The 21,164-nt window shown below is 40.3% G+C and overlaps 2 protein-coding genes across 3 annotated transcripts in view; one reads left to right on the forward strand and one right to left on the reverse strand.

The window, feature by feature from the left end:
* Positions 1-21,164, forward strand: part of FAM102B (family with sequence similarity 102 member B) — a 23,964-nt gene continuing 2,800 nt past the window's right edge. The window contains exons 1-10 of one of the 2 annotated variants that reach the window (XM_039726333.1): positions 1-1,001; positions 13,120-13,240; positions 13,855-13,884; positions 14,409-14,525; positions 15,686-15,732; positions 17,907-18,013; positions 18,540-18,635; positions 19,162-19,378; positions 19,461-19,588; positions 19,972-20,041. In XM_039726333.1, the coding sequence (XP_039582267.1) occupies positions 853-1,001; positions 13,120-13,240; positions 13,855-13,884; positions 14,409-14,525; positions 15,686-15,732; positions 17,907-18,013; positions 18,540-18,635; positions 19,162-19,378; positions 19,461-19,588; positions 19,972-20,041 (1,082 nt within the window). In that variant the 5' untranslated portion in view covers positions 1-852. The remainder of the gene's footprint in view (positions 1,002-13,119; positions 13,241-13,854; positions 13,885-14,408; positions 14,526-15,685; positions 15,733-17,906; positions 18,014-18,539; positions 18,636-19,161; positions 19,379-19,460; positions 19,589-19,971; positions 20,042-21,164) is intronic. The other variant, XM_039726334.1, reaches the window with a different exon arrangement.
* The window catches only part of HENMT1 (HEN methyltransferase 1), a 16,930-nt gene continuing 11,515 nt past the window's right edge, over positions 15,750-21,164 (reverse strand). Inside the window, exon 7 of the mRNA XM_039726337.1 lies at positions 15,750-16,419. Within this exon, the coding sequence (XP_039582271.1) occupies positions 16,069-16,419 (351 nt within the window). The 3' untranslated portion in view covers positions 15,750-16,068. The remainder of the gene's footprint in view (positions 16,420-21,164) is intronic.

A 21,164-nucleotide genomic window follows, 5' to 3' on the forward strand; every position in this document is an offset into this window, starting at 1 on the left:
CTGTGGGAAGACACGCTGTGTGTTCCTTACGCAACGCTGTAAAGAGGAAACTGATCTGCTGATGGAAGCTGCTCGGAGCTTGCTTTATGTTCAAATCTCCTGCAATGGTTTTTCAAGACAAAGCTGATCCCTAGAGAGCATATGCTGGTGTTGAACTGTACATTGAACAAGAGAGTCGCGTGTGTTGCCGTAATCATCTACACCACAGGACTGTTCTTAAATGTAAACACAGATGTGTACACTCTCCTCTACAAGACCGTGAGCATCTGTTGCTTGTAGCGGAAGCGGCGCTGGTTGTAAATTACAGGTTGAACGGCTGCACGCGACCCCCATAGGGTGTAAATTATAGCAGAAGGAAACTAAATTCAGAGTTGAAATGCCGACGCGTAAACGATGCTTTGTTGCGTTATGCTGTCTGAACGAGGAGCTGTGAGGAGGTTTGCGCTGCCGGGCCGGGCTGCACAAGCCCCGCTCGGTCACTGCTCGGGGCACCGTGCGGGGCGTGGGGCACGCCGAGCTCCCGGTATGGAACAGCCTGGTTCAATAGTCTCCCCGCCCGGGCCAACTTCTTCGGGAGAGCGCACGCCGACGCGGGAGCCCCTGGCGGCCGCGCTCGCCAATGGCTCCGGCCGGCGCCGCCGGCAGCGGGCGGAGCGGAGGCGGGCGGGTTTGAAAGGGAGGCGCCGGCTGCCATGTAAGCGCTGGCCGGGAGCGCCGCGGCCGGCAGGGGCTGAGCTGGCAGCGGCCGCCGCTCCGGCCCGTGCCGCCCTCGCCCCGGGCATGGGAGCGGAGCGGAGCAGGGTGGCCGGAGCGGAGCTGCCGTGGGGGCGGCCCCCGGGAAGCCCCTAGCCCATGGCCTTCATCATGATGAAGAAGAAGAAGTTCAAGTTCCGCGTGGAGCTGGAACTGGACGAGCTTTCCTCCGTGCCCTTCGTCAACGGCATCCTCTTCTGCAAGGTGCGGCTGCTGGACGGGGGCAGCTTCAGCGGGGAGTCCTCCCGGTAGGTGCCTCCGGGACTCGCCAGCCGGGGGCTGCCGGGCTGCCCGCCCCTCGCAGGGAGCCCCGGGCGGGCCGCGGCCGCCCCCGTCCGACGGGCTGCGCTCGAGTCCGCGTTCCCCGCGAGCAGGGGAAGCACGGCCGCCTCCGCAGCCCTTCGCCCGCTGCTGGCTCCCGCGGCGAGCCCGGGGCTCAGCCGGTTGGCGCTGGCGGGCAGGCGGGCGGGGGCCCGGGGAGAGGAGGGGCGGCTGCCCGGGGGCTCCTGGCGGCTGCGGCCGTGCTGCTCGCCGCTCCCCTCCCGAAGGGGAAGCTCCTGTGGCACGGCGTGGCACCGGGCGGGCTGGCCGTCTTCTCGTCCCGCCTGCTTTGCCAGCATCAACGGCAAGAGAACACATGTGGCAGAACTTGGAACTCCTCGTCTGCGTGGCTGCTCGCTGCCTGGAGTCGTAACGCTGTAAAATAAATACTGAGGCTCCTAAACGCGGAGTAACAGAGGAGAGGAATCCCTGAGTGATGAGGGTTGTCCCAGAGAAACGGGTCTCTTCTACCATAATGCTGGAGCTGCTGAGCGGATGGGTAACAGGAGGGGAGAATTTCTTGTCCCCAAGCCTGTAGTGTGAGCTGTCCCCTGTGAGTCGTGCGACCTTATTGTTTAATTATTGAAAACTGGCTTGTTGCGTTTCGTTCTGTGGATATTTACACGGAGACCTAAGATCCATGGAAAAGTCCTCTAAGTGCTCAGTGTTTCCTCTAAGTGCTCAGGTCATGTATTACTGACTTTGTTCATGCTCAGTTCTGCAGTGCAAGTGCAAGGCAGATGTCTTTTTTTTCCTCTTTCTTTTCCTTCACTTGTGCCTCAGCAATGGAGCAGCCATCTGTTGTGGCAGTGGCTTCCCGATCCACGGGTAGCAATGGGTAAATAGAGGGACAGTGTATTATTTTTTTTCCAAGTACCTGGCAGAGGCAGAACCTTGTCAATAGGAAGGGTGTGTGCTGTGGCTTCAGGTCTGGGAAGGAGGAGATTCCTCTCCCATTACACGTGTTCTTGTTGTATCAGTTATTATTTTAATATTATTGCAAAAAGGATTTACTGGAAAATGTATCATAGAATTATGGGAGAAGACAGTAATAAATCCATGAATATTCAGCTATTTTCTTATTAAAATACTGTCGTTACAGAGCTTTCTAAATTATCTGCTTTTGATTCTGTAAATTAAATTAATCAAGGAGAAGGACTAGAAATGGAACTTTCGCCTACAACCTCCTTATTTAACCATTCCATTATACTAGCATGTATAATTGAAGACAAATTTTTCTTCCATATGGTTGGAAGTTGTTCAGCTCGTCTGTACTCTGATCTCATTTCATGTCTTTCCTCAACATTTCTCTTGTGAGCGACTTCATAAGTAATAGATGATGATGATAACAATCGTGATTCAGGCACTAATGTGCCATTACTGTCCCCCTCCAGCCCTTATTGCCTTGAAGTCATTTCCACAGGCTGACATACATCTTCTGGACAGGATGTCTATTTTCAAGGACTTGCTTTCAGCTGAGCAGATGGTTTTGACATGTTGTGGTGATCTTAGTCTTTATTGCCTTGCCTATTTATGGCGCTAAAATAAAATGCTTGAAAGCCTACATTCATATCTTTCTGAATGGTTCATTAGAGTAAAATGTGTGTGGTAGGATGCAGTGTGTGTAGAGAAACTGATGTAAAAAATGGTGTTGGAGCTGAAGCTTAGAAATTCTTCCATTTTCTTTTTCGGGGGCTATGGCTTAGAAACTACCAGCAATGGAACATGTGCTGGTATGTCAAGGTCCCTGTGTGTAACTCATTCCTGCTGGACTGAGAAGTGTTTGAGTATGCTGGTAGGGAGGTAAAAATTCTTCTGCAGTGATCCTTCAGTGCCAGTTTAGGGAGTGCCTTTGCTCTTGGCTTAAGAATTAACAGATGAATTTTCAGAGTGGTGATTCAGCAAAGGGCTGAATAAATAAGGAGGAAATTGAGTTTACACCAGAGCGGTAGTATTTCAAAACTTATCAGATGCAAACTTTCTGATGGCCAGAATCTCCTAGTTGCATGCATTTGTTAGTTTTGCTGTGAGCTGGCAATTAAATTTCTAGAGTAGTGATCCTTTTAGCTTTATAAAAGACATTCAAAGAGTTCTCTTGTTTCAGAAAGTTATAGACAAACTCATTCCAAACATTTTCTAATACAAGGGGAAACTGACTCTGCTTTCTCAATAGCTTTATTTTATTTTTGTTACTCACTGAGGTCTAGTAAACTATAATTATTTTGGGAGAAGTTATGAACTTCTCAAGTTGGTGCCCATACAAACAAATACCCTGCTGCCTCTTGCCTTAGAAAGTAAAAAAAAAAAGAAAAATTCTAATCAATAGTCTATAAACCACCCTAACGTTATTAGCATTTTATTTCCAAAGCCTCACAGAGAAGAATGTCATAAAATCCCAGGGCAGCAGCTGCCTTGGAATAGGGGTCCATGTGTATGCAGCAAGTTGTCATGAAAACAAGTTTCAAGTGATTGTCCTGTCAGCCCTCTATGGATCATGCTGCATGAATGATTCAAGTCCTGATCCTGCAAGCAATGTGGTACCTTCCTCATCCCTCTGATCACTGAAGTGAGAGGGAAAAAAGACTGATAAAAGTTCAAGCTACTGAAAAATAAGGTTTTTTCATTACTCAGATCTTTGCTGAGAAAGAGCTACCTAAGAAATACATTATGGAGACAAGGGCCATGTTACTGGAGACTTATCACAGTCCAGTTACTTTTCTGGCTCCCACAGATGTGTGCCTGAAGCGTACAGAAATTCTGTGACCAGGTGAGACCAGCATGTATAGTGCAGTACACGGTGATCTGGCTGGTGTGTAAATAGAAACCACATCACTTTGCAGTTTTGTGTTTGCATATACTTTTTTAGAACTCCAATTAGAAAACTTATGTTTGAAACATTCCTATGCACATCTGTGAATCCTTACTATGGGAAAATAAAATTCTGGATTATAACACTAAACGTTTAATTTCTGCACAAGAATATTGACTTATAAAGCAAGCCGGTAGTGCCAAATAACATTTTTATCCAAGGACACTGACCAAGCCAAGTGGCAGCAGTGTTTAAACTGGTAAAAATGTTTGAGAGTTTCTGCAAGAGCAGGACCTTGGAATTCTGGCAAAAATTAATGTGTTATAAGTTTTAACTCTAAACCAGGAAAACCTTGAAGGGTGTTGTGGAAAGGGGGAGGCTCAGTTTGGTTGTTTCAGCAAACTCACAATCAGCCATACACTGTGATTCCTGCACTCCCCTTTTTGAAATGGCTTTCTAGCATGATTTCTGGATCTTTACCATTGTGTTTTAGAATAAAAGCTGGACTTTCAGCCAGTGGGCTGTGGATGTATGCAAAGTTATGGTAACAAACCTCACTTTCATTTAGAAAACTTCCTAGCTTAAGCCTGGTTTCCTGTGTGGCAAGGCATCTTTCTACCTTTCCCTGGGCCAATGACATTAGATCTCTCTTTGAAATTGGATAAGTTAATACATGACACTTGTGCAGATTCCAGGATACTGTGTATCTATACACTGCCTGGTCATGAAATAGTGTGCACATAATGGCAGTGAACCATGAAAGGGCATAAAATTATTTCAGGGCAGAAATTGCACTTACTAATATTTTGAACAGAAAAAAAAATATTTTAAGGTACAGACTTGACTGAATTCTAAGCATGTTTATTCATGGCCATTCTAATGTAGATATAAATATAGAGCAAGTATAGGCTTTCTGCAATTGCACTCATTTTAAAAGGCTGAATCAAAAATTAATAGGTCCCTAGAGCAGATAACTGAGGCTCATAGGCTGAGCTGTTGCTCAGCAGTAAATGAACAGATGGAATATGAGGAAATCCAAGAAATTTTGGGAATCTGGATCTGATTTCTTGAGGGTGTACTTTCAATGCTCTGCTCTATCAACTGAGGCTACAGGAGCTGTAAGCCTGCTAGTTCCATTTTTAGCTTGGATTCCAGTTGCACGCCACTCAAGGAAAGGACCTGGCTGGTGTGTTCTTCTGACTGCAGCCTTCAGCTTGGTCATATTCCCCTTCCTTTCAGATCTGATTTCTGACAGTTTAGACTGCTGATGTTTCTATCTTCTTTCTTTTACACAACATTCTAAACTAAGAAGCTGATTATGATTGCTATATGTGAGAGACAGAGATCAAGGTCGCCAAGAGCTATAAGCTTTTCATAAAATAATTCTATTTTCCAATGGATTTCGGCAATGTGGGGCTTTTTTTATGTACTCTCTTGAGTCCTGAGGGGAAGTCTTGGGACATCATGCATGAGTATATTCCTATTCCTAATAAGTACAGGCTAGAGCATGTAATTGTTTTCTGTAGAAATTGACTTCTTATCTGCCAGATAAGTACTTCTTTCTTCTAGTGATGCATGGCTAACTCCTTCTCAACTGTCTAAAACTACATCTGTATTTTTGTGACACCATCTGCCTCACTGGATTCTTCAAGTTGTCTTTTTGCCATTTTTTTTTTCCAGATTGCTGCTATTGCATTTGAAAGAGAGAAACTCTCCTGATAGTAACACAGCTTAACTAATTCTGTTTTTAAATTACAGTACTTGTTAGAAAAACATACCTGTCACATGGAATCACTGTCCCTATCACTCTAATCTTCCTGCATGATGTATGAATCCTGCTGACAGTCTTCAGAGCTGGATAATGCTACTTCTAATAGCTTTTTTGGCTGTAACTGGATTTGCAGCTGGGGAACTTGAAACAAAATAAGTTTCCAAGTACTGTGAGGAATATTGGCAGTGGGATAAAAGTCCTACCTTACAGTTTTGTAGTTGCTTTTTTCAAATTCTCAAATGCCCACTTAATGTTTCCTCAGTTGTGAAGAGATAGCTGGTTAAGCAGCTTTCAAACACTGTCCTCTGTAGGGAGGAAAAGGTGAGAAGTTCTCTATCCAAAGTAAAACTTTTCAACATGTATTTTCTTTGTACTTCTCCTTTCATTAATAGTTACAGTAAAATGTGTTTAGTGAACTGATTTAAAAATATTGTTGTGAAAAAACAAAGAATTTATCAGAGGAATAAAGAATATATTTGTTTTGAAGGGGTTTATCTTTGGGATACAGTAGAGGAAAAGAAAATATTTGTATAGTCTGCTCTTTGCATGGGGTGTAACTGGTTACTGCAGATATAAAAAGGGCTCAGTCTTGGGAGACTTCCCTAACTGTAATTGTAAGAACTGATAAGAAATGCATCAACACCTAACTTGTCACAAAAAATGTTTGAGAAGAGATACATGATAGACATCTGTTAAAGAGAGAGAGAGACATTGGGAAAAGCTTTCATGCTTAAGGTGCCTGCCTAGTGCAGAACTGGCACTTGGATTTAAAAGAGCTGGTGTTGCTTTGTTGGCTTTTTTCCCCTGACCTCAGCACAGTACATGAAGTACAGTATTTTTCTGCCACAAACTTGCCATTTGCAAGTAACATAGCACCTGATTGCCTTCATATTTTAAGGACTATTTCTGTTCACGGAATAATTTAGGGTGAAGGATAATACCAGAGATCACACAGTCCAGCTGCCTGCTGAAAGCAAGACTAATTTCAGTTGGATCAGGAAGCTCAGAGCTTTGTCCTGTCAGCTTTAGAAAATCTGCAATAATGGTGATGCCAGTCGTTGTAGACAACCTGCCCTGCTGTTCACTTTTACTGTGAACATTTTTTCCCTTACTTTACTGGAACTTACCTTGGTTTTGCCTCTTTTCCTTTCCCTGTTCCCCACTAAGAAATGTCTGGCTCCATCTTCTAACTTAGTAGAGAGGGCTGTAGACAGCAATTAGATTTTCCTTCACCTCATCATCAGATTGTAAAAATCCCATGTTTCCAAATTCTCCTGCATCAGTGAATTCATCCCTGACTCCAGACCCTCATCTCACACCCTTGGACTTCCTTCAGTTCATCAGTCTTCTGCCAAGAAGGCCCCAAAACCAAGCACACTGCTGCAGATACAGTCTCAAATGTTCAATTCCCTCTTACTTGCTGACTACAGTCTTCTAAGGTAGTTTACCCTTCACAGTGCTAGTTCCCTTCTAGGTCTCTGCATTTGCCTGTAACCAGCAGTTTTTCATCCACAATCAAGTTATACATATTTTATAAGATGTTGTTGACATGAAATGCTGCTAGTTAAAAATGTAACCTGTTTTATTATGAATAAAAACATGTGGAATAGAAAATGATTACTCTGTTCGAATTTTGCATGTACTAGCAGCAAATTAACTGGGGAGCAGTGCACTGTAAACAAGTGGAGCTCTTCCTGCAGAGCCAGCTGTTTGCTTAGTCCTGAAATTTGTGAACCATTGAAGCCTTCGTGTAAATTACTTGTTTTGTTCGGTTTTGTAGCAATGCTTAGGAAAAAATGTTTTTGTTGGAGAAAAGGCATCATCTTATATGCCTCAGGCATGGGGAAAACAGAATACTAAAGGAAAAGTAAACTGAATTTGTTCCTGAATGGAGAAATACATTAAAGCTTTGCATAAGCTTATTGCTGCAGCACATATTTTGGAGCTTGTGCTCTGAGCACTCCAAGTGATGTACTTTTCTATATGAAGCCTAAATGTAGCATTTTGGTTATTGGATAACAATTTAAAATGTAGCTTAGTACTGCTTCAATAATTACCTGTATATTTCCCTCAACTATGACACTGAATGAATATTACACAGAAGTAGATTTTGGGTAGGAGGAGTGCAAGAAGTCATTCAATTCTTGTATGCCAAAGCCTTCTGTGTTAACGTATAGTACAAATGAGAACTCTATATCCAACAATACCTTCCTTATACTAAAGACAGCCTAGGAAAGGTTGAATCTTCCAGTACCCGAACCCACTGAGAGTGTGGCTACACTGTTAGATTGTAGGTTAATGCCTTAATTCCTGTCTGCAAGGTGACACTGGCCTTTGTTAAGTGTTCCAGATTTCTGCAGAAGATGTTAGATATATTTAAAAAATATAATAATCTCTATATGAATGGGATATTGCTCCCATTTTAGAAGACTATTTTCTACACTAAAAGTAACTCCAGGCTACTAAATACTGTATTTTTATCAGAAGGACAGAGCTACCTGTACTAACTATTCAGAGAGAGATCGATCAAAGGAAGCTTTAGGTGATAGAAGTCCATTTGCAGACCCACAAATGACTGCAGTCAGCCAAGGCAGGGGAGGGTGGAGGGCCTAAAATAATACTCAGCTCCAGCTATTCCCAGTCCTGTCAGAGGAACCATCAGCCCATCAAGGCCCATCTACACAAGTCCAGGAACACACAGGCAGGTGGGGAAGGGAAATTTATGGGCTTGCACAAGGAGACACCCTCTCTGGGCCCCTCCCCGGAGACCTTTAGCCCCATTGTCCAGGCAGGAAACCCATCACGTTGAACTAAAACTAAAGCATGTTTTGGACTGAGGGGATTGCTCGCTATGAGAAGCATCATGGTATACAAGGGAAGAGGCTTATCATGGGACAGTTTGGGGAGGAACTAAAGGTAAAGGAAGGCATGAGTTTGAGGAGGAACAAGTGTGGGGGAAAACAGGCAGTTAAGGGGATAAAGGGCCACTTGGAGGTAAACAGTTTGCTGTTTGGTACGTTTGTCTAATCTGTTTCTAATTAGTAATGTCTGCTGTATCTTCCTGTTGAAGAACATTATGACTCTTTCCTGGGGAAGGGCTCTCTGTTCAGTGTGCATTGCAGGGCAGGGGGTGTCTGAGTGCCAGCAACTGCAGTCAAGAGTGTCACAGGGCTGCCAGCAGCAGGAGAGGCCAGAGTGAGCACGCTTATGCCATGGGAGTGGGACTGTGGGTCACAGGCCCTGTGTATCCATTGTGCCAGGGACTGTGGGCCAGAGCACTTGGGTGCCAGCACCTGGAGAGCCCAGATGGGTCACAGCAAACGCCAGCCACTGGGGTGGGACCAGCAATCAGAGATGCCCGTGCCTGTGGTGCCTGCACCTGGAGCACTCGGGGATGGAGCTGGGCTGTGAGCAGGTGGGACAGCCTGGGAGCCATGCCCAGGTCTCTATCGATGGATGTCCAGCAGACCTGTCCTGCTCAGCCCGAGCGGCGGCGAAGGCTGTGAGCACAGGCTGGCTGTGAGAGCCCCGCGGGCTGGCTGTGTGCTGGGAGCGGGGATTCCCGGGAACACGGAACACCTCGCAGCCCCGCTGCTGCTGGGTCTGACAGTGCAGCTGCTGCAGCCTCACTTCCCCCGGCCACTTATCAACATGAGAGATCTTCTAAAACAAACAAGCAAAACTTAGGTGACTCTCTCATCAAATTACCGGCTTTGAAAGATAATAATATTCCCATTTACCTCATGTAGTGAAAAAGCTGTTTTTTCACAGTATTTACAGCGAGTAGATAACTCATGTTCTGTTCACACACTGTAAGATGCATTAGCAAACACCACCTTGACATAAAGAAGTGTACTGACCCAGCTGAATCCAAAAGTAGTTCTGGAAGTATTTTCACGTGATATAAAGACTGAATGGCATCTTAAAACAAATTATCCCAATTTATTGTTTCTTTGGTGACCGATAAATCCAAAATAATTGCACTACAAACACAAGCAGTTTAACATAATCATCCCCATATGGCTAAAGATACTAATAGGCTGTTTAGAATAACTTAGATAAGAACTTGAGTACATTTTCTGATTAATGGAACACAGTCTTTTAGTAAATGTCCACAAGGAGTTTTGGCTTCTTTATTTCAGAGCCTCTCATGCTAAAGTTTTTCCATTTAGCAAGAAGGGATTTTCCCCATGACACTGAAGGTCCTTAAAAGTGATTTATTTTTGCATTTGTAGCTATTTTCTGGAACAAGCCATTAATCAAAGATTTTATCCACGTGGAAATGAACAAACAATCTGATGAACTAAACACCTTAAAAAAAGTCCATCACTTCTTAACACTTTAGGATGAGGAGGTGACTGGATTAGGATTTATTGTCTATTATTTGAGTTTATTTTTTTCTCTGTTGTGTGTCAGAAGAAAAATCCAATACTTTCATTCAACATTTTAAGGGGCAATTGTGTACAGTATACAAAATATCTACAAATTAGGGACTTGATTACAGCTTAAATCTTGCATTTGAAATTGAGACAATGTGCAATTGTCCCTCTAAAGAAAAAACAGTGATGGTAGCACACTATAGTTTGGAGTAATTTTATCCTACAGTATCTGTTTATTGAATTTATTCTTGGTTACATGCTACTGACAGCATTTATTCAATTACACCAAAGCACTACAGCCCAGTATGTATTCCAGTGCATCTTAGTAACCAAGATACATTTTGATTAAGAAAACAACTGGTTTTGCTTTGCATGTGGTAAAGTGACGGGGAGCTCGTAGGAAACTGACTCAGAACGGAAAGCTGTCCCCAGCGTGCTGCAGCACAGCAAGAGCTGCCAGAAGTTATCTGGGTTCATTTCCATAGCAGCCAATCAATACAGCTGTTTATTTTCTAAAGGCCTGGCACTTAACTAAGAATCTTATAAACTTAGATGTTACTGTTGAAGTTAAATGTTCTGATTATTTGACCTTTTTTCAGTACAATGAGAATAGCTAGATGGTACTCCTCTTTACAAAAAAAATTTCTGAATTAAAATACATCAATTTTTTATTTTATATAGTGGAATTAGAAGACCTGTTTAGTGGGAATAGGGGCAGTAGGTTGGGTTTTGGGGTTTTTTGTTTGGTTGGTTGGTTGGTTTTTTTTTGGTTTTTTTTTTTGTTTTTTGGTTTGTTTTTTTTTTTTTAATTGTGTGCAAATTTTTCAAATATCTTGTGATTTATATGCCAGGGAAAGAAACTAATGATACTTTTTTTCTGACATTCTTATGAGAAGGAAGCACGACTCCTGGTTTTGATTTTATTTTTAGAAAAATCAGACCATCAGTATCCACAATTGAAGCCTTTTTACTGCCACTTCTGCTTCTTGTTTGCAAATCCTAGCTTGTAATAGAGTGGACTGAGTCTATCAGAAGCAGAGTGGCTTTGTGCTCTCTTCCGTACTTGAACCATTATAGCCATATAGTAGTATTGGTATGTTGAAATAAATTCAAAATCCTTGAAGGTTTTAAGAATACTTACATTTCCCAAGCAGATGTTACTTAAATTTCTCTTGCATTTACAAGCAAAAATGTGTTTAATGTTCACTGCATTATCTTTTGCTACAATGTGAGTGATGTCTGGAACTGTAACTGTAGAATGTGCAGCTGCTTTGACTTTGCTGTAGAGACAGAAGGCTGTTCTGAGAAGCAGAAACAACTTGAACCACTATACTGAGTAGTACAAAGATTTTGACATATCGCTTCAACTTTATGAGTTTACAAAAACACTTTTTCCGTGGAAAAAAGTATCATTATTACTAACTGGAAAAGTTACAGAAGCAAAAACACTCCAAGAACTTAGTGAAATGATGAATAGCAGCAGAAGTGTTATTGGTAGAGCCAGTGGTGTCCTGGGTGACAAGGAAAGGGTGGGAAGGATGATGATGGCTGCTGCCCTACTTCTGCAACAAACAGATGTAATGAGAAAGGATTTTCTGACCTTTAAGGATGACAAGTGAACTCTTTCAATTTAGTGGCACTGTTCTATATGTCTTACAAATGTTAGTAGTTGTTATCCCTTTTAAGGGTGAATTTTACGTGATGTCTTCTTGTCTGAGCCTGTTTCAATAGAGATGGAGCTATTTGTAATTTGCCTTTTTTGAATTCCGGTTCTTTTGTTTATTCAAATAGCTCACACGACAGCAGGATGGGATTCTTTTTTTCCCACAATACAGGAAAGTTTGCAATGTAAAACATCCCAGATAGAGCAGATCATGGTGTTTACAGAGCATGTTCCTTCCAGGTCACATGCTTGAATGTGACTCAGTGTTGTATCATCAGAATCTATTAGTCTGTTGTGGTCATTACACTGACTCATTTTAGGCTGATTTATTCCCACCTGAGGAAGTCACAGTGCCTGTGAGCCCTGGAGCTGGCAATCTCACCAGCACAGCAAAGGGAGCTTTTGTGAGCATCCTGCAATTCTTCATTTTACTACACACATGATAAACTCTGGCTCCAGCTTCTACAGAACCATAGGATTCTATCTTCTAAAGACTTCAAACTGCTTCTTCAATAATAAGCTGCTGTCAGAAGTTAATATAAAACAGGAATTTATGTATTAGGAAAATGGAAGAGGAAAAATGAGAAATATGTTCATATGTGAAGACGGTACTTCAGTGGTTGGACTGATAGAAGAAATTATCAGGATTTTTGTTTTGTTTTAAGATACGGGGGTTTTCTAGTTGTCCTCCCTGTGTCTTTTCATTTTGGAGTCTGTTTCTTGGTCAGAATTACCCAAACAGAATGTATTCTGTCTGAGCCTTATAAAATGACATCCATAACTGAAAGCATCCTTCATCTTGCCTTTTTCTCACTGCATCATACTGTCAGATTGTTATTCTCCTGTGAGAAACAGATCCCTTCAGATGTGTCAGCTTATTTTGCTCTCAAATGGCAAGCTCACAGTATGTAGCTGCAATTCTCATTTGCCCCAAGTGCATTACTTTGTGTCTGGTTATTGCACATCATTTCCTTTCTACTTTTCCAGGCCTCAAATTTATGTAGTTTTGTTTGTATGATGCTCCTTTTCTCTGAACTGAAACACTACTTGTCAAAGATGCTGTCTTCAGCACATTGCAAAGCTCAGCAGCTTGGGAGACAGTGCCTGGGAGCTGATGTTCAGGAAGACTTCACTCTCATGAGGCAAACTGCAGAAATTAGACTTTTATTCATTTGAAAAAACACATGGCTGTTGAATTCTTCTGGAGGTCTGTGTTCAAGGCTTGAAACAGTTATTAGTCATGCTACACTGTTAAGAGCAGAATGGGGGATTATTGTTATTATTCACACCTTGGACCAGAATTTGTATGGAGTGGCCATTCCACAAAGAGTGTAACCAGTGTTTGTTCTTGAGCTGTCTTATTGCAGTGTGTGGTTCTGACTGTATGTGCAACTAACAGTGAGCATGTGCTCTCTGCTTGCAGGGAAGTAGTACAGGCAAACTGTGTCCGCTGGAAGAAGAAGTTCTTCTTTATGTGTAAGATCAGTGCCAGTGCCACAACAGGGATTCTGGATACTTGCACTTGCAGGGTGTCTGTACGGAAGGTAAGCAGCTTTCTTCCCCCTCCTCTCCTCTTTCCTTGCTCATTCTTCCTTTGTTTTGATTTAATTTTTGAATGTCTGATAAACTTCATAAAGCAAATTTTAGCTGAAATCACATCAGCTGTTCCTTCACTCAGAATTTTGCAGTAATCTTATTACTTACTTTACTTTGACTAATTTATGGGGGGTTTATGTTTTTATTGAAGAAAACCCTTTTTCCAGCAAGGCAGCAAAGGAATTTCTCTTCAGTATTTATAAAGTTAGCTCTTGATTGATACTTCCAGCAAGCAGCAGTAAGCTTAGAAGACCTGAACTGTGCTAAGTACCAGAATTTTGCATGCAGTAAATCCTACCTTTGGGGCCAGACCTTGTGAGCCCAATGCCAGCTGGCATCAGGCATTTGCCATTCCTCTCTCCAAGACAACAGTGTCTTGCTGGCCTGTTCCAAAGGCATTATGAATATTAAGGTCTAAATGACAACAGCATAGTCTAGGAAATGTGTGGGGAGATATTTTTAAATAAAGATTAATATCTCCTTTTCTAAAAAAAACAAAGAAAAATCCTGTGTCAGTATATTTAATGGCTTAATGGTGTATCTTTTTTCCTTTTTTTTTTAGGAATTAAAAGGAGGAAAGGCATATGCAAAGGTAAATTGAGATGTAGCTAATTTTGCCTACAGATAAACTTTTCTTTCTTGCCATTTTATGCCCTTTTACACTAATTCCAGAATAGTACTTAATACCCATGACTTCATAATGTACATTACAGTAGCACAGTAATGTACATAATGTACATTACAGTAGCTGTTGGAACATTCAATCAGTGTGTTTAGTAAGTATGTAATAATGTTATACCACCAAAACTTTTTTTTTTGCTTTCTGGTTGGTATGCGGAAAGGGTTAGTAAAAGTAAATATTTATATTAAATGATAAAGAAAACTCTCTTCATTCTTTTTCTCTCTTGGCACTTTAAATTTTTAACTGAAAATACAACTATGCTGACTTTTACACTCTGGATTGTTTTCTGCTTTTTGCCTCAGTCCATTCCCTTAAACAGGCATTCTCTTACACATATTTGAAAGAAACTGCTATTGAGTGGTAGTCAATGTGTAATTAGCAAGTACCTTCATTTAGCCAAATGCTTACTACTAATTTTCATTTTCTCTTACCAGCTGGGATTTGCAGATCTAAATCTAGCAGAATTTGCTGGATCAGGAAATACCACTCGTCGCTGTTTACTGGAAGGTTATGATACCAAAAATACAAGACAAGACAACTCCATTCTCAAAGTAATTTCTTTCCTTTATCATACTTAAAGTAATAAAGCAGAGAAAAAGTGCTATTAAAAGCACTTAATGAAATTTAAAACTTATTTTCTGAACCACTTTCTGGAAGGAAAGCTATTTGAAGTAAAACCAAAAGTGTTGTTTAGAGATAATAATTAAAATCCACACAGTCAAAAATATAATTTGCCCTGTCTTGAAATGGAGCTGGATAGCTGTAAAAGAAAAGCTTTTAAAAGGTATTCCTAGTCTAAGAGCTGAAAAATGAACAAGTTAATGTATGGTATCTTCAAGACTGGGCAATCTTCTGTGCATCTTTCTGAGAGTGAATCTATTAATTGGCTTATATATGCACAAGCCCCCTTCAATACTTGGGATGAGTCCTGGAATTTTCCTGTTTTCTATTTGATAATCACTGTAACAGTTGGGGAGAATTCTTGCAAGACACCCACTCTGACATCCTATTCCCTTAGTCCAGGGAGTTAAAAAACCTTCCCTTAGTCCAGGGAGTTAAAAATAATTATGTTGAGATTGTTTAAAGTAATTTTTTTTTTTCCTACTGGGACACCAGGATAAATTTTCCATATTGTTCAGGATACAGTCTGTGCATGGACTTTCTGATCTGACAGTCCCAGACTGTCCAGAACACTTGTAATGGATGGCTTTGGCCTGCCCAACAAGGCTTCAATGGACTGTGCCCTATGGCTTATTTACCCTGTGTGCTTTTGCAGTCTCTGATGTTAGCACAACCCGTACTGAGAGCCAGCAGTTTGCTGAACACCCTCAGCAAAGAACATACTTCAGCACCCACTGATCTAAACAATGTTCTGTTTGATCATTCAGGTTTTAGGTTTCTTGGCTCTGTTCTTCCCTTGAAGCCATCTTAATTATTAATAATTCTAAGATTCTCCTTGATATATTTGTCTATTTGTCTTTTTCAGAATCTTGTATGTGTAACTATGTTACTTTAAATTGTATTTTGTGTGGTTTCTATGCCTAAGAAAAATGATGTCATTTTTTGCCTGTGTGTTTATTTGCATGTGTGATTATGACATTTTATTTTCATTAAATATAACATTTGTGGCAAATACAACTTATTTACATGACCACGAGTCACAAACTTTTTTTTTTTTTATAATGATGGATTTTGTTTTCTTAATGTGTAGGTTTTGATCAACATGCAGCTGATGTCTGGAGACCCGTGCTTTAAAACGTAAGTTTGTAAAACAACCCACTCTGTGGGGTGGTGCTTTGAGTGTACATCCCATGTTGAGAATTACACTTCTAATTTGTGTTTTTACATCTCTCCAATCTGCCAACAGTATTAAAAAAAAAAAGCCACAGAAAATTGAATGGTAGCTGAATAATGACTAACAAGGTGAAATTGCCAGTAGAAGCGTCATAGTTCTTGCTGTTAGGTACTTGGTATCAAGACAGAATATTCACATGTACATCTGTACTGTAAAAAACAAAACACTTCAGGGAAACTATTCCTGCAGTGACCTTATATAAATGTACTTGGTACAGGGGGAATGTACTGCTATATCTTTTATTCACAAGTCTCAGATGACTTTGAAATATTCATTTGCAAAAAAACCCCAACAAATAACAGAAGTGTGATATGACTTTGTACAAGAGAAAGCACTTGCAGGTATTTACTTAGCAAAGACATTATGCAGCTTGGTAAAAGATGCAGTAGGTAACATCTGAGGGGCAGGTAGCTAGGAAAATTCATGCTATACATTGAGGATCCTTTGGCCTCATTGTTCCTTAATCTGTAGTTAAGGAAGTGTAATTGTTGTGCTGTGGTTTTGTACCAGTCTGGCTTAGGTGATTTTCCCCAGCACTCTTCAGTGTCCCCTTGCACCACTAAATGTTCTTTCTTTTCTCTTCTACTAACCTTTAATGAGAAGAAAAGAACACTGAACAACTGCAGAATCTCATCTTGTGCTTACTGAAGAAATAGCAAGAGGGTATTATCTGAATTTGTCCGATTGGGCAAAACTTTTCTGTATCCCAAGTTACTTAGCACCCCTTACTTCAGAACAACTTTAGTAGATTTACTTTAGAGTCAGACCTACTAACAAATACATCACTGGAACTGATAAACAATTCCTCAAAGGCAACTAATCATTAGTCTTGGATACTAACACAGCAGTGTATTTGTTTTTTACTGCTTAGTACTGAAGGAGTTGAAATTAGCATGAAATAACTTTCTGGGTTCCTAGGAAAAAATCTCTTACTCAAATTATTCAGACGTGGCATTTTTTTCCAAACTGGTGATATAACTGTTTCCTGGAACACAAACTTTCAACACAAACAGAACAAACAATTTATATAATCCAGATGTTCTTTGTAGAAGGAAAAATAAACCTTAAAACAATTTCACAATCTGGCATCAACTACATATTTTATGAAGAAGCCTAGAAGGGTTGGTGTTTGATCTGGGATGACATCCCTGAAACCATTCAGTTCTTGCTTTCAAAAGTATGTTACATAGTTAAGTCACACTGGCATTGTATTTCTGTAAGTGCTTCTTTCTTTCTCTCTTTACTTTCAAACATAACCTAAGAAGGGCTGTGTTACTCTACATGAAGAAAATTACTAATTTATTGACTATGTCAAATCTAAAAATGTCAACAAATACCCATTTGTATGCAGACCAACAGTCTGTTCCCAATGTAGAAAATACCAAAGCATTAAAAAATCCTGTAGGTAACATCTTAAGTAAGTAAAATTTAAACCATGTCATACATGATGCTTTTTGATTTCGTAGAAGCTAAAATTTAGAGTGCACTACATGGAAATGGTGCCATAGGTCCTTTTTTTTAGGAGTTGGGAGGGTTATCAGCCCAGAATAATTTCCTGCTCTATGACAGGGATGAAACAAAGCCAGGATTGTGTCCCAGCACAGAGGCCAACTTGGCCAAGTGTTGTGCACATTGGTTTTTGTTTTTTTTTATACTTAGCACCTTCTCATGTATTACCTCAAGTACTGAATTACATATAGTTTTAGCATGTAAACTATCTGTAAACTGTCCTGTGATGCATACACTTAAAAAAAAATAAGAAACAACTTCAAATTAAAGATATATCACTTCACCAATCATCAGAAAAAGAAAGCCTTTCCCAGGATCCCCAGAAGCCTGAAGGCTGATCAGATTGATTCTGTAAAATGTCCTTAAGCTCAACAGCAAAAACTTCCTTTTTTTTTCATTTTCCTTAATGGGGAACTAGGCAGCATGTTTCCAGAAGATAACTGTAGGTCTGTTAACTTGATGCACAGTATGAATGATGTCAACACATTTGAAAGGAAAACTATGTGCTGATCATTTTGGAGGGATTACAGCAGAAGTACAGCAAATCTTAACCACCTTTTTCTTACAGGCCTCCTTCCACAGCAACATCTATAGCAATTGCTGGAGAATCAGAGTCTTTGCATGAAGATAGGAAAGGTGGAGAAAACTTAAAAGTAGCACAACTGGGTATAGCAGGTACAAAATAATACTCTTAATTTTTCAATGTTTTTATAACTGGTCTCATAGTTTCAAGATGTTCAAAATACTTCAAATCTGAAAGGGATGCTGACAGTTGGCCTGCAAAGGAACCTTCTTACATGGTTTGTTTCTGCTTCAAACACGGCTGAAGTTTTTAAGCAGATTAGCTTTTCAGACAGAAAATATCTGTCCCAAAGTTCTACTATGATACTAGAGAAAGAATGATCATCTCCTTAATATTGACACTAGACAAATCTACAACTACATTTCATACAAATCCATCTAACCCTGTCTAACACTGTTTTGCTCAGATACATATTACAATTTTTATTTTTTAAAGAATGTATATCCATTAACATGCATGGTATTTTTGCAGCACTTGAATCTCCAAAAGGTTTGTAGAAAATCAGTGTCAAATCTCTAATCCCTCTGGGAAATGTGGCTTTTGAATCTAATCAAGATTACTGGCAAAGTAGCAATAAAGTTGGCTTTAGGAACACTGTGTGACTTGCCCATGTTGCAGATGTCTCATCAAAGAGTGCCTCAGTCCCAGATGAACTTGGTGCATGTGGACATTCCAGAACATCAAGCTATGCAAGTCAGCAATCAAAATTGTCAGGTAGCTGTTCACAATTTTGTTATGAGTTGTTGTGTTTTCTTTCACAGGCATAGACAGGGGAAAATACGTTTATGTTTTAAAAAAGGTTTGCATTGAAAGCTTTTTCCTAGAAGTTTCAAGTGTGGCAACGGTAACATTTTTTTCTTCTTAAAATTTACTGCATTCACTGGATTATCTCTTCAGATACAAGATAGCTTTTTGCCCTTGTTCCCTCCAATTAACATATCTGAATGAGATTTTTACCTCTTCCATGAGTAAAAAAATGGAGACTTAGCTCTAAAAGCTGAAGGGGACTATGCTTGTCATTCTAACTATTCGGATATCAACAGGAATTACTTAGAACAAAAAGAAAATGGCAAGTGCTAGAATACAAAATCTGAAGTCAGTTTCTAGTTGATGTATGCACATACATTCACAGGGCTTTTGAAAGTCCCTTTATACGAAGACAAAACACAAATTCTGTTTTCACGATGGACCTGGCCTGTCAAGAACACACCTAACCCTCCCTCCTGCATTTTCCCAACAGGATATAGCACATGTCACTCTAGATCATCCAGTCTGTCTGAACTCTGCCACAGGAGAAACACCTCAGTGGGGAGCACCTCAGTGGGGAGCACCTCAGTGGGAAGTACCTCAACAGGAACTGGAAGTATTCTAGAGCCATGTGAAGAGACTGAGCCAAAAGTAACTGAAGCTGATATTGAGACATCTACTGAAGGTGCACCACCAGAAAAACAATTCAGGTACACTTAATCTGAAAGCCTTATCTAGCACAAGTAAATTACTTTATAATGTGTAAGAGCCTAAATATATTTATTTTTGCAGACATCCTGTAAAGCAAGACTCTGTGGAGTCACAGCTGAAGAGGGTTGATGCTACCAGAGTTGATGCTGATGATATAGTTGAAAAAATACTCCAGAGTCAAGACTTCAGTTTAGACTCAAGTGCAGAAGGTATGGCAACAAATAAGGAAGCTTAGGGAAAATTTATGTACATTACAGGCCTTAGGAAAACTCACTCTCTTCACAGTCCCTGTTGTTTGTATTCATAAGGACTGTGCTGCATTTTCTACTTTATCTTATCCACCAGAAATTGAAAATACTTTTACATGACTCAGGGAGCTCTCCCAGATGATTACTTTAAGCCTAAAAGAGCAGGTGCAAATCTATGACAAAGGTGCTTCCTCCAACCTACACCATGTAGGAGTTGGTTCTTCATTACCTAAAGTATTTGCATCTGAAAGTGTCAGCTGCAAAATGGGTAGATTTAAAATTACATAGTTTTAGCTAGGACAACATTAAAGAAAGCTAACATATTTTAATCCTTTGCCTTTTAGAAGAAGGTTTAAGATTATTTGTGGGCCCTGGTGGAAGCACTTCTTTTGGAAGCCACCATCTACCTAACAGGTATGTAGCCTGAACAATTAATCCATGGGCAATAGAGCTAGATTGTCAGTTTTTAAAATAGGACACATAGATTAGTTCCAAAACAGAACTGATGTGTCAGCCATAAGAATTATAACTTTCAGAGTTTCTGAGGAGTCTCAGTTCTGAGGTTTTCAGATCTGAGCAATGTGTCAGTATGGACACAGGAAACAGTTTCAAATGGGAGCTCTACAGCCTTATTACGTTACTCTGGAGTGGGAAGAAAATTTTAAGTGTTTTATGCATCTGCCTTTACAGTATCAAACTGTTATGTCTTCCTCATAACAAGCCTCATTTTTTTCAGTTTAGTTTTTCTCACAAATCCTGTTTCCTGTTATATTACTTGTTTCAATCTTGTTCATCTTTCAACTACTTGCAGCCCTAAACTCTTTTGATAATCTGCTTCAGGTTATCTTATTATTTAGAACCAGAGACCTTTTTTTCTTCTCTAAACCTTCTTCAGTCCTGATATATGACTTGACCTGAATGTGTTAATCTTCAGATTAAAAACCATGAAAACCAGGCAAGAATATGTTCTAATACTGTTTCTGCAGTCCTGTGTAACTCAATGTTTATAGCTGAAGAAATCAGAACAGCCTCAGTATTTCAGCAATTACTATGGACTTAGATATAAAGGCAGCTGATAATATATTGAAAGTCATAAAATAATTGGGTTTTATATGTGCATGTAATAATAATGGTTAAATTAATTGGCTCATCTGCAAACTGGGCACACCAATACCTGTCTAGGATCACATGAAAGGGTCCAGAACACAGCCCTGCAGCAGAGATCTGTCCTAATGCAGCTGCCAGAACAGTCCAGACACTGTACTAAGGCAGAGCTTGCCCTATTAATTTTTTACATAGTACTGCAATTTTCTATGGAAAACCACCCACTATGGGCTGTCATGTGGGAGGTGAGGGAGTTTTGTTTGCAATTCAGAGTGAACAAAAGACTGAAGATGTTTTTCTTGTATCTTAATGTAAGATGACAATCAGTTTCTGGATTTTTTAGACACATTGACCTGTTTATGTGTAAATGTATATAAAGAGTATTAGCTGCATATGATGCAGCTGTGGGGATGGGTACCCTAAATGTGATGTT

Source organism: Passer montanus, unplaced genomic scaffold, assembly GCF_014805655.1.
Source record: "Passer montanus isolate IOZ18808 unplaced genomic scaffold, ASM1480565v1 scaffold58, whole genome shotgun sequence".
Lineage (NCBI taxonomy): Eukaryota > Metazoa > Chordata > Aves > Passeriformes > Passeridae > Passer > Passer montanus.